The 14,331-nt window shown below is 47.9% G+C and overlaps 1 protein-coding gene and 1 pseudogene across 1 annotated transcript; both read right to left on the bottom strand.

Annotated features, from left to right (window-relative positions):
• Positions 1–914: 914 nt before the first annotated feature.
• LOC125537912 (exopolygalacturonase-like) lies at positions 915–5,004 on the bottom strand (annotated as a pseudogene).
• A 494-nt stretch (positions 5,005–5,498) lies between these two features.
• LOC125534122 (exopolygalacturonase-like) lies at positions 5,499–7,546 on the bottom strand. The gene is made up of 3 exons (XM_087540145.1): positions 7,103–7,546; positions 6,643–6,957; positions 5,499–6,360 (listed from the first exon to the last, which is right to left on the bottom strand). The coding sequence occupies exons 1-3, from the start codon at positions 7,253–7,255 to the stop codon at positions 5,623–5,625; spliced, it is 1,206 nt and encodes a 401-aa protein (XP_087396271.1). The 5' UTR covers positions 7,256–7,546; the 3' UTR covers positions 5,499–5,622.
• Between the last annotated feature and the right edge of the window lie 6,785 nt (positions 7,547–14,331).

Here is a 14,331-nt window from a genome sequence, read left to right on the forward strand (position 1 = left end):
AAGATAAAAGGGCTAATTGCATAGCTAATTGAATTCCTTTTCGAGGTTGATTTCGTCTTGAAATTGCATTTGCTTCCTAATTATACCGAGAAAAAAATTAAGAATATTAGTAAAAGAAAGACTCCACAGGACATGAATGAATTCAGGTACATCACATACATTTTTTCCGGGGGTGGGAGGGTGGGAGTGCCTTCATCAGAAGGCACATTGCACGAGAAACACCACCACCGTGGACGAAGAGCACCAACCAGCCGAAACCAAACCATTGACACATCAAGATCATTGGCGCGGGCGAAGGTGGCGAGTGGCTCAATACGAACTGCTTCTTCTTTCTTTGGCAACAACATTATTATTTTAAAGTTAAGATGAAAGAATTGCAAACTAATAGCCCCATAGTTCGAATCGTTAGCAGGCTTACAACCCAGAAGGGAATTCACCGTATCAAACACTATGAATTTATCATTCTACGGCCGTGGGCATGGCCTGTCATTTGCTCATCGATAACACGTTTAATTGCAAGCTTCTTATGCATTCTTCATTGCCAACTTTTCAAAACTAAAAGTACATTGTATTTCTTCAATAGGTGGTTTTGCCGGGCTCAACTCCGGATCCACACATAGAAAGTGACTTGACCAACTTAGCTGGTAAGCTTGATGGCGAATGATGGCCGGGTGAAGGTTTGTTTAACTTATATATATGACGAGCCACTAATCCACTATTATTACAATTGGTAATTAAGTTAGAGATCCTCTTCCAGTAGCCTCGTGTGTATTAGAACTGACTTATTGTGAACTAAATACAATTATTTCATGGTCCTATATATAAGCAACAAGAAACAACAAAATCGTCTAGAAAACGCTAACTAGTTAGATAGAATAGAAGAAAAAGGAGACCCAATTGGGCGTACGTCTAGTCTAGACGCATGGCTTTGGGTGCTAGTAGCCAACGTAGGTGGCATTGGCGTTCTCGCAATGTGACAAGGTGCATGTCTGTCCGTTGTAGATGAGGTCGGCGTTCTGCAGCACGACGCCGTGGCACGGCACGCCGCACGGAGCAGCACGGCCACGGGCAACGTCGACGTGCCCTTGATGTTCTTGAACTTGATGTCCTCGAGGGTGACCCCGGAGAGGCGGAGACGTACCTGTGCTCGCAGTTGTAGTAAGGGCAGTACTTTTGGTCGATGATGATGGGGGTCTGCACGTCCTTCATCACCATGTTCTCGAACAGCATGCGCGCGGCGAGGCTCTTGGTAGGGGAGTTCTCCCACGTCTTGATGCGGACGCCGTTCATGGTGCCCTGGAAGGTCATGTCGGTGACGTGGATGCTAGTGACGTCGCCCTCGCCGACGTAGCGGCCGAGGCTACCGACGCTCATGCCGTGGCCCGGGCCGTAGTGGACACGGGCGATGTATATGTTGTGGTTCCCCTGGCCGATGGAGATGCAGTCGTCGCCGGTGCTGATGCGGGAGTCGGAGATGATCACGCCCGTGTTCCGCTCGATGTGGATGCCGTCCGTGTTGGGGCTGTTTTCCGGCGCGTGGATCTGGAGGTTGCTCATCCTCATGTTGTTGTTGTGCAGCAGCGCGATGTAGAAGAACTTGTTGTGCGGTTACGGGGATATTTCTTTAGGACTCCCATGAACCTCTCAAAGGGAAACATATTGTGTAGAAATACGGGGCCGAGAATGACAATCTCGTCGACTAGATGAACTAGGACGTGCGTCATGATATTGAAGAAGGATGGTGGGAACACCAGCTCGAAACAGACAAGACATTGCACACATCACTCGTTAGCCTTGCTAGGATTTCTGGATCGATCACCTTCTGAGAGATTGCATTGAGGAATGCACATAGCTTCACAATGGCTAATCGAACGTTTTCCGGTAGAAGCCCCCTCAATGCAACCGGAAGCAGTTGCGTCATAATCACGTGACAGTCATGAGACTTTATGTTCTGAAACTTTTTCTGACATATTTATTATTCCCTTTATACTCGATGAGAAGCTAAACAATGCGTGCATGCGTGGTATCCTTTGTTTGTCTGTCCTGAAAGGTTACTGAGAGCAGGTGATACGTTTCCAACGTATCTACTTTTCCAAACACTTTTTCCTTGTTTTGGACTCTAACTTGTATGATTTGAATGGAACTAACCCAGACTGACGCTATTTTCAGCAGAATTGCCATGGTGTTATTTTTATGCAGAAATAAAAGTTCTCGGAATGACCTGAAAATCCACGGAGACACGTTTTGGAATAAATAAAAAATATTGGTGAAAGAATCAGCATCAGGGGGCCCACACCCTGTCCATAAGGGTGCAGGGCACGCCCCCTGCCTCGTGGGTCCCCTAAGACTCCACCGACCTCAACTCCAACTCTATATATTCATGTTCGGGGAGAAAAAAATTAGAGAGAAGGATTCATCGCGTTTCATGATACGGAGCTGCCGCCAAGCCCTAATCTTCATCGGGAGGGCTGATCTGGAGTCCATTCAGGGCTCCGGAGAGGGGAATCCGTTGTTATCGTCATCATCAACCTTCCTCCATCACCAATTTCATGATGCTCACCGTCGTGCGTGAGTAATTCCATCGTAGGCTTGCTGGACGGTGATTGGTTGGATGATATTTACCATGTAATCGAGTTAGTTTTGTTAGGGTTTGATTCCTAGTATCCATTATGTTCTAAGATTGATATTGCTATGACTTTGCTATGCTTAATGCTTGCTTGTCACTAGGGCCCGAGTGCCATGATTTCAGATCTGAACCTATTATGTTTTCATGAATATATGTGAGTTCTTGATCCTATCTTGCAAGTCAATAGTCACCTACTATGTGTTGTGATCCGGCAACCCCGAAGTGACAATAATCGGGACCACTCCCGGTGATGACCGTAGTTGCAGGAGTTCATGTATTCACTAAGTGTTAGTGCTTTGGTCCGGTACTCTATTAAAAGGAGACCTTAATATCCCTTAGTTTCCAATAGGACCCCGCTGCCATGGGAGGGTAGGACAAAAGATGTCATGCAAGTTCTTTTGCATAAGCATGCATGACTATATTCGGAATACATGCCTACATTACATTAATGAACTCGAGCTAGTTCTGTGTCACCCTATGTTATAACTGTTGCATGAGGAATCGCATCCGACATAATTATCCATCATTGATCCATTGCCTATGAGCTTTTCACATACTGATCTTTGCTTAGTTACTTTTCCGTTACCACTGTTACGATTGCTACAAAAACTGCTACTGTTACTTTTGCCACCATTACCGTTACTTCCATACTACTTTGCTACTAAATACTTTGTTGTAGATATTAAGTCTTTCAGGTGTGGTTGAATTGACAACTCAACTGCTAATACTTGAGAATATTCTTTGGCTCCCCTTATGTCGAATCAATAAATTTGGGTTGCTTACCTCAAAGCCTGTTATAAGGCTTGTGCAGGCTTCGGTCAGTCCGCTCTTTGCGGACTGAATCTTCTCAATCACTGCACCCATGAGGGTACAGTGTTCCTCAATGATGGAAGCGCTTCGCAGCGCTTCCAGTAGAGTATCCGGTGCCTCTGGTTGGACAGAGGTCACCGGCGGAATGGGCACACCTCCTTTCAATTAGGGAGGCTGCTCGCCGGACTCCGGAGCCGTATAGGTCTCCGGGATAAAAGTAAGAAAATTAGACAAGTATTTATCTAATCATACAAGAATTTTTTTTCTTTTAGAAAGAAGATAAGAACAAGAGGCTCACCACGATGGTGCCGGCGACGAGATCGGCGCGGGCAATCGATGGTGGTGAAGACGGGGACGGGACTTGACGGACCGCTAAACCTAGACAAATCTCGAGGAAAATGGAGCTTGGAGGTCGAGCTTCGAGAGGAGAAAGCTTAACTAGTGTGGCTCGGGCATTTCATCGAATACCTCATGTGCATAGGAGGTGAGCTAGAGCACCACAAAGCTCCCCCATGGCCAGCCAGAAAAAAAAAGAGCAGTGTGGAGTGCTTTGCTCGCCGGCGATGGGGTATATATAGGCACCTCATTGGTCCCGATTCGTGGCTGGAGCCGGGACAGAAGGTTGTGGGCCAGGAGCGTGGACCATTGGTCCCGGTTCGTGCCTGGAACCGAGACAAAAGGTTCCAGACGAACCGAGACCAATGCCCCACGAGGCCCGCCCGGCCTCCTGGGCTCACGAACCAGGACGTATGCCTCCATTGGTCTCGGTTCGTGACTGAACCGAGACTAATGGGTTGGCCAGGCCTGAACCAAAGCGTTGTTTTCTACTAGTGCACCATGATGAGACAATAAAACATTTGTTCTTCCAATACAAATTGGCTCGTTCTATATGGTCAGTCATCCAGATAGCTTCTGGCTTGTATCCTCCTTGTAGTGTTGCTAATGTATTTGCCAACTGGTTACATGGGATTGATCATAGGTTTAGAACTCTTCTTAGGGTGGGAGTGCTTGCCATTATCTGGTCGCTTTGGCTATGTAGAAATGATAAGGTTTTCAATGATAAAAGTACTTCTCTGATGCAGGTTATCTACAGATGTACCGGCACTCTTCGTTTATGGTTATCTCTACAACGCGTGGAGAATCGAGACCTGTTTACGGAGGTGTGTACACAATTGAAGGATACGGCAAGGGATATTTTTACCCAACATGGGTGGCAGCATGATCTTAGGATTGACCCACCTCCGCTTTAGGCGTTATACAGACTCTACATGTTTGTATTTCACCTTTTTTTTGTTCGTGCGAGAGGACTTTGTTTGGCTGTGTGCATCTTAATTATGCAGAGGCCGGGTGTAATGCTTAAATATTTTAAGTAATAAAGCGCCCCTTTTCGAAACAGAGGGAGAAAAGAGGGAATTGAAACCCAGATTTTAATCTATTATTTCTAGCAACCATCAGACTAGAACTCTTAATTAAAATCTCACAATAATTTACATTGGCCACATAAAATATTCTTACAAATTCACCTTATCAAACATTATGGATTTATCAAATTCTACGGCCGTGGGCATGGCCTGTCATTTGCTCATCGATAACACGTTTAATGAGCAAGCTTCTTATGCATTCTTCGTTGGCATGTATCCTTTGCCAACTTTTCAAAACTAAAAGTACATCGTCTTTCTTCAATAGGTGGTTTTGCCAGGCTCAACTCCGGATCCACACATGGAAAGTGACTTGACCAACCTAGCCGGTAAGCTTCATGGCGAATTTGATGGCCGGGTGAAGGTTTGTTTAACTTTGAGTATATGACGAGCCACTAATCCACTATTACAATTGGTAATTATTAAGTTAGAGATCCTCTTCCAGTAGCCTCGTGTGTATTACTTCCTATGTTCCTAAATATAAATCTTTTTAGGCATTTCAAATGGATTACAATATATGGATGTATGTAGATATATTTTAAAGTGTAGATTCACTCATTTCGCTCCGTATATAGTCATTTATTGAAATCTCTAGAAAAATTTATATTTGGGAACGGAGGGGGTAGAACTGACTTATTGTGAACTAAATATAATTATTTCGTGGTCCTATATATAAGCAACAAAGAAACAACAAAATCGTCTAGAAAACGCTAGCTAGTTAGATAGATAGAAGAAGAAAAAGGAAACCCAATTGGGCGTACGTCTAGTCTAGACGCATGGCTTTGGGTGCTGGTAGCCAACGTAGGTGGCATTGGCGTTCTCGCAGTGTGACAAGGTGCCTGCCTGTCCGTTGTAGATGAGGTCGACGTTCTGCAGCACGACGCCGTGGCACGGCACGCCGCACCGGAGCAGCACGGCCACGGGCAATGTCGACGTGCCCTTGATGTTCTTGAACTTAATGTCCTCGAGGGTGACCCCGGAGACGTACCTGTGCTCGCAGTTGTAGTAAGGGCAGTACTTTTGGTCGATGATGATGGGGGTCTGCACGTCCTTCATCACCATGTTCTCGAACAGCATGCGCGCGGCGAGGCTCTTGGTAGGGGAGTTCTCCCACGTCTTGATGCGGACGCCGTTCATGGTGCCTTGGAAGGTCATGTCGGTGACGTGGATGCTAGTGACGTCGCCCTCGCCGACGTAGCGGCCGAGGCTACCAACGCTCATGCCGTGGCCCGGGCCGCAGTGGACACGGGCGATGTATATATTGTGGTTCCCCTGGCCGATGGAGATACAGTCGTCGCCGGTGCCGATGCGGGAGTCGGAGATGATCACGCCGGTGTTCCGCTCGATGTGGATGCCGTCCGTGTTAGGGCTGTTCTCGGGCGCATGGATCCGGAGGTTGCTCATCCTCATGTTGTTGTTGTGCAGCAGCGCGATGTGGAAGAACTTGCTGTTCACCGAGGTGATGTCGCGCACCACCGTGTTCTGGTTGTTCAAGAACATCACACTCTGCACGCCATCCATTTAGACATTTTAATCGTCAGATCAGATGTTATTATAACTAAATAGTTGATTCTCACTAACATATTTATCTCAACATGCAACCGTGTCATCTCATCACGCCATGAAAAATGGCCCACCTCAACACGCAACATGCATGCAAAATTAAAAGTCAAATGTTTTACTTATGTTATTCTCATCAATCATACTCAATAAGTATTTTGTAATTGCATGTGTGTTTCGTTTAGTAGTTTTCATGTTGTAACATGCATGGGTGGATAGGATACTCACGGTGGGAAGGACTTTGCAATCCTTTCGGACGGGACACTTGTTAAATGGCCAGGAGGCGGCGCCCTGGCCGTCGATGACGCCGCCGTTCTGGCCGACCACGGTGAGGTTTGTCACCCACCCGAACTCAATCCAGTCATTGCCAAAACGCTTCAGATCCGTTGCCGCCATGAGCACCCCCTGGAGCAAGAAGGTGATGGCGAGGGCCTCGCAGGGGCCGTGGAAATGCGCGGGCCCGATGTAGTAGGTCCCCGGCGGGATCACCAGCGTCACCGTGCCAGGCGTCCCGCACGCTTTCTTCCATGCCGCCACCAGCGCCTGCATGCATGCGCGCCGCCAACATGAATCGTACGCACGTATGGATATCGATCGATCGAGCACAACGTAGATCATACCATACCAACGAAGAAGGGAACAAATTAGACGATCAATCTATGGAGGAAACGAACACGCACGCACGTACCTTGGTATCGTCGTCGACCCCGTTGCCTTTAGCGCCGAAGTTCTTGGCGTCGTAGGTGGTCACGTTCTCGGCCTCGGCCGCGGACACGCAGAGAGAGAGGACGCAGAGCAGCGCGTTGACGGCGACGGCCAGCGGGCGCGGCCGCGGCTCCATGATCGACTTGGCTGGTGAGCGAGCTCGCCTCCTCACCCGCAAGGCGCGCGACCCCGGCTAGCTAGCGGAGAATGAGATCCTGTGTCGACTCGACTTGGCCAGCTACTTAGCTCCTCCTAGGTGAGCAGCACGCCGTCTGCGCAGTTTAGGGCATGCCGGCGTCGATCGGCTTGGGGCAGTTGGGCTGTGCCTGGATCACGGCGGAACTGGAGACTGGAGAGCAGCGACGTGCGGACGTGCGGATGCGTATACGAGCCCGCGGGGGGCGCGCGGGAGCGCTGGCGCGCCTCACGCGTGGCGTACGAGGGCGGACCCAGCGACTGAAATCTTCGGATCTGGTCTCTAAACATAGAATCCCTGCACACCCTATCCAATCAGCCGCCGCGTGTCTGACCTCGTGATCATACGATGGTGCATGTGCTGTTCCTGATCTGAAGAAACAATATGTTGTTTAGTACTCCCTCCGTTTCTTTTTATTTTGCAGTCAAGGTTAAACTTTAACTAACTTTTATATTAAAAATATCAACATTCATAATATGAATCAATATTAGTAGATGCATCGTGAAATAAATTATTATTTTTTGAGAGTATGCAAATTACGTATCATAGCTTTATAGAAGAAGAGAATTGTAAGTACAAGACGACTACCACTCGCTGCGAACAACCAGTGTAGCACAACTCCACACCCGGCTAGTCCAGAGGACAGCCACCCACGACAACACAACAACAACACAAAAAGAAACCCAAAAACCGAAAACCTCGCCGCGTCTCGATCTATGTCGGTCACCTCGAAAGAACAACTGCTCCCAAAAGCTTCTCTTGTCGACACACCATCCCCCCTTGATGCCTAAAGGAGGTGGCAGGAGGATGGCAGGACTCGATCCGACCCGATGAAGGCACCATCGGATTCACCAGCGACGACCGTACATAGCACCAGAGAAGAACGATGGGGGCAGCAGCGAACACCGGAGGAGTACACCATAGGAACTCCATGTCTCCCGGCACGATGCTGCCAACAGAGGAACGACGCCAAAGACGCCGCCATCGTACCGATCCATCACTGAATCGAGGCTTTTGCCCGAAGACAACTGCCAACACTAAGCAAGGGAGGGAATGGCGACACACTCGATGACGCCTCCAGGGAAGGGAACGACACCCACATGTGCCATCGTCGCCGGTCCGGCCAAAACCGAACAGCATACTCATTCGTAATGGCGCACATCTCCACTCCTCCAAGGTTTCGGGCAGCACTATCCAAGATGCCTCACACCGTCGTCACCGGAGCAATCTGCCATCAAAGTCGCGCATCAATGGATCTCCCCCACCCACACTGCCGAGAGAACGCGGCCAAGACCAACAGCAACATCACGAACGAAGAGCAACCGCAAGCAGCCATGCCGTGCAAGGGCCAGATCAGCCGTGTCGCCCTTCACCCACACTAGGGGACTGCCACCAGATCCGATCTGACCCGCACCTCCGAGCACTACACCCCCGCACCAGCTCTCCCGAGGCAGCACCGAACGCACCAAGGGTCCTTCCTGGCAGGGCCTCCATGGCGCCGCCGCCCCCATGGCTGAGCACGCGCCACCACCACAAGCAGTGCTGGCGCACCACCCTCGACCACCGCCCTGCAACGCACTTCACCGGCTCCACCGCCCCGCCGCGCCGTGCTCCGGCGACCGTCACCACGAATCGCGTCGTCGGCCCACCATCATGGCTGCCCTGGGGAGGTCCCGCTCCGCGCGAAGGGGGGCCGTCGAGGGGGCTCAACCAGCACCCACCGCCTTCGTCGGTCGGGAGCGGCCACCGCCGCCGGCGCCGGTGACTGCAGCGGCCGGGGTAGTGGATCTTGTTGGAAATATGCCCTAGAGGCAATAATAAATTGATTATTATTATATTTCCTTGTTCATGATAATCGTTTATTATCCATGCTAGAATTGTATTGATAGGAAACTCAGATACATGTGTGGATACATAGACAACACCATGTCCCTAGTAAGCCTCTAGTTGACTAGCTCGTTGATCAATAGATGGTTACGGTTTCCTAACCATGGACATTGGATGTCGTTGATAACGGGATCACATCATTGGGAGAATGATGTGATGGACAAGACCCAATCCTAAGCATAGCACTAGATCGTGTAGTTCGTATGCTAAAGCTTTTCTAATGTCAAGTATCATTTCCTTAGACCATGAGATTGTGCAACTCTCGGATACCGTAGGAGTGCTTTGGGTGTGCCAAACGTCACAACGTAACTGGGTGACTATAAAGGTGCACTACGGGTATCTCCGAAAGTGTCTGTTGGGTTGGCACGAATCGAGACTGGGATTTGTCACTCCGTGTGACGGAGAGGTATCTCTGGGCCCACTCGGTAGGACATCATCATAATGTGCACAATGTGATCAAGGAGTTGATCACGGGATGATGTGTTACAAAACGAGTAAAGAGACTTGCCGGTAATGAGATTGAACAAGGTATCGAGATACCGACGATCGAATCTCGGGCAAGTATCGTACCGCTAGACAAAGGGAATTGTATACGGGATTGATCGAATCCTCGACATCGTGGTTCATCCGATGAGATCATCGTGGAACATGTGGGAACCAACATGGGTATCCAGATCCCGCTGTTGGTTATTGACCGGAGAACGTCTCGGTCATGTCTGCATGCTTCCCGAACCCGTAGGGTCTACACACTTAAGGTTCGGTGACGCTAGGGTTATAGAGATATTAGTATGCGGTAACCCGAATGTTGTTCGGAGTCCCGGATGAGATCCCGGACGTCACGAGGAGTTCCGAAATGGTCCGGAGGTAAAGAATTATATATAGGAAGTGCTATTTCGGCCATCGGGACAAGTTTTGGGGTCACCGGTATTGTACCGGGACCACCGGAAGGGTCCCGGGGGGTCCACCGGGTGGGGCCACATGGGCTGTAGGGGTGTGCGCCTTGGCCTATATGGGCCAAGGGCACCAGCCCCAAGAGGCCCATGCGCCAAGGGATAAGGAAAGGAAGAGTCCTAAAGGGGGAAGGCACCTCCTAGGTGCCTTAGGGGGGAGGGTCCTCCCTAGCCGCACCCTTCCTTGGAGGAAGGGCCAAGGCTGCGCCCCCCCCCTCTCCCTTGGCCCTATATATAGTGGGGGGAAGGGAGGGCAGCCACACATAAGCCCTGGCGCCTCCCTCTCCCTCCCGTGACACATCTCCCTCCTCCCGCAGCGCTTGGCGAAGCCCTGTTGGAATCCCGCTACTTCCACCACCACGCCGTTGTGCTGCTGGATCTCCATCAACCTCTCCTTTCCCCTTGCTGGATCAAGAAGGAGGAGACGTCGCTGCTCCGTACGTGTGTTGAACGCGGAGGTGCCGTCCGTTCGGCGCTAGGATCATCGGTGATTTGGATCACGACGAGTACGACTCCATCAACCCCGTTCTCTTGAACGCTTCCGCGCGCGATCTACAAGGGTATGTAGATCCACTCCTCCCTCGTTGCTAGATGACTCCATAGATAGATCTTGGTGACACGTAGGAAAATTTTGAATTATTGCTACGTTCCCCAACAGTGGCATCATGAGCTAGGTCTATTGCGTAGATTCTATGCACGAGTAGAACACAAAGTAGTTGTGGGCGTTGATTTTGTTTAATATGCTTACCGTTACTAGTCCAACCTTGATTCGGCGGCATTGTGGGATGAAGCGGCCCGGACCAACCTTACACGTACGCTTACGTGAGACCGGTTCCACCGACTAACATGCACTAGTTGCATAAGGTGGCTGGCGGGTGTCTGTCTCTCCCACTTTAGTCGGATCAGATTCGATAAAAAGGGTCCTTATGAAGGGTAAATAGCAATTGGCATATCACGTTGTGGTCTTTGCGTAGGTAAGAAACGTTCTTGCTAGAAACCCATAGCAGCCACGTAAAACATGCAAACAACAATTAGAGGACGTCTAACTTGTTTTTGCAGGGTATGCTATGTGATGTGATATGGCCAAAAGGATGTGATGAATGATATATGTGATGTATGAGATTGATCATGTTCTTGTAATAGGAATCACGACTTGCATGTCGATGAGTATGACAACCGGCAGGAGCCATAGGAGTTGTCTTAATTTATTTATGACCTGGTTGTCTTAATTTATTTATGACCTGCGTGTCAACATAAACGTCATGTAATTACTTTACTTTATTGCTAACCGTTAGCTGTAGAAGTAGAAGTAATAGTTGGCGAGACAACTTCATGAAGACACGATGATGGAGATCATGATGATGGAGATCATGGTGTCATGCCGGTGACGATGATGATCATGGAGCCCCGAAGATGGAGATCAAAAGGAGCAATATGATATTGGCCATATCATGTCACTATTTGATTGCATGTGATGTTTATCATGTTTATACATCTTATTTGCTTAGAACGCCGGTAGTAAATAAGATGATCTCTCATTAAAATTTCAAGAAAGTGTTCCCCCTAACTGTGCACCGTTGCGACAGTTCGTAGTTTCGAAGCACCACGTGATGATCGGGTGTATAGATTCTTACGTTCGAATACAACGGGTGTTGACGAGCCTAGCATGTACAGACATGGCCTCGGAACACATGCAAACACTTAGGTTGACTTGACGAGCCTAGCATGTACAGACATGGCCTCGGAACACAGAAGACCGAAAGGTCGAGCATGAGTCGTATGGTAGATACGATCAACATGAAGATGTTCACCGATGTTGACTAGTCCATCTCACGTGATGATCGGACACGGCCTAGTTGACTCGGATCATGTAATCACTTAGACGACTAGAGGGATGTCTATCTGAGTGGGAGTTCATAAGATGAACTTGATTATCCTGAACATAGTCAAAAAGGATTTTGCAAATTATGTCGTAGATCGCGCTTTAGTTCTACTGTTTAGATATGTTCCTAGAGAAAATTTAGTTGAAAGTTGATAGTAGCAATTATGCGGACTAGGTCCATAAACTGAGGATTGTCCTCATTGCTTCATAGAAGGCTTATGTCCTTAATGCAACGCTCAGTGTGCTGAACCTCGAACGTCGTCTATGGATGTTGCGAACATCTGACATACACATTTTGATAACTACGTGATAGTTCAGTTAAACGGTTTAGAGTTGAGGCACCAAAGACATTTTTGAAACGTCGCGAAACATATGAGATGTTTCGAGGGCTGAAATTGGGATTTCAGGCTCGTGCCCACGTCAAGAGGTATAAGACCTCCGACGATTTTCTTAGCCTGCAAATAAGGGATAAAAGCTCAATCGTTGAGCTTGTGCTCAGATTGTCTGAGTACAACAATCACTTGAATCGAGTGGGAGTTAATCTTCCAGATAAGATAGTGATGTTTCTCCAAAGTCATTGCCACCAAGCTGCCGGAGCTTCGTGATGAACTATAACATATCAGGGATAGATATGATGATCCTTGAAATACTCGCGATGTTTGACACCGCGAAAGTAGAAATCAAGAAGGAGCATCAATTGTTGATGGTTGGTGAAACCACTAGTTTCAAGAAGGGCAAGGGCAAGAAGGGATACTTCATGAAACGGCAAATCAGCTGCTGCTCTAGTGAAGAAACCCAAGGTTGAACCCAAACCCGAGACTAAGTGCTTCTGTAATAAGGGGAACAACCACTGGAGCAGAATTACCCTAGATACTTGGTAGATGAGAAGGCTGGCAAGGTCGAGAGAAGTATATTGGATATACATTGTGTTGATGTGTACTTTACTAGTTCTCCTAGTAGCACTAGGGTATTAGATACCGGTTTGGTTGCTAAGTGTTAGTAACTCGAAATAAAAGCTACGGAATAAACGGAGACTAGCTAAAGGTGAGCTGACGATATGTGTTGGAAGTATTTCCAATGTTGATATGATCAAGCATCGCACGCTCCCTCTACCATCGAGATTGGTGTTAAACCTAAATAATTGTTATTTGGTGTTTGCGTTGAGCATAGACATGATTGGATTATGTCTATCGCAATACGGTTATTCATTTAAGGAGAATAATGGTTACTCTGTTTATTTGAATAATACCTTCAATGGTCTTACGCCTAAAATGAATGGTTTATTGAATCTCGATCGTGGTGATACACATGTTCATGCCAAAAGATATAGGATAGTAATGATAGTACCACCTACTTGTGGCACTGCCACATAAGTCATATCGGTATAAAACGCATGAAGAAGCTCCATGTTGATGGATCTTTGGACTCACTCGTTTTTGAAAAGTTTGAGACATGCGAACCATGTCTATTGGTGTATATGCATGAAACTCCATGCAAATGGACCGTTTGAACTCACTTGATCTTGAATCACTTGAGACATGCAAATCATACCACATGGGCAAGATGACTCAAAGCCTCGTTTTCAGTAAAATGGAACTAGAAAGCAACTTGTTGGAAGTAATACATTTTGATGTGTGCAGTCCAATGAGTGCTGAGGCGTGTAGTGGATATTGTTATGTTCTTACTTCACAGATGATTTGAGTAGATGTTGAGTATATTTACTTGATGAATCACGAGTCTGAATTATTGAAAGGTTCAAGTAATTTCAGGGTGAAGTTGAAAGATCATCGTGACAAGAGGATAAAATATCTATGATATGATCATAGAGATGAATATCTGAATTACGAGTTTGGCACAGAATTAAGACATTGTGGAAATTGTTTCACAACTAATACTGTGACACCCCCGATTTAATCGTACACTAATCATACACGCAAACGTGTACGATCAAGATCAGGGACTCACGGGAAGATATCACTACACAACTCTACAATTAAAAAAAGTCATACAAGCATCATATTACAAGCCAGGGGCCTCGAGGGCTCGAATACAAGAGCTCGATCATAGACGAGTCAGCGGAAGCAACAATATCTGAGTACAGACATAAGTTAAACAAGTTTGCCTTAAGAAGGCTAGCACAACTGGGATACAGATCGAAAGAGACGCAGGCCTCCTGCCTGGGATCCTCTTAACTACTCCTGGTCGTCGTCAGCGGGCATCACGTAGTAGTAGGCACCTCCGGTGTAGTAGGAGTCGTCGTCGACGGTGGCGTCTGGCTCCTGGGCTCCAACATCTGG

This window comes from Triticum urartu, chromosome 2A (genome assembly GCF_056163025.1).
Source record: "Triticum urartu cultivar PI428250 chromosome 2A, HENAU_Tu73, whole genome shotgun sequence".
Taxonomy (NCBI): domain Eukaryota; kingdom Viridiplantae; phylum Streptophyta; class Magnoliopsida; order Poales; family Poaceae; genus Triticum; species Triticum urartu.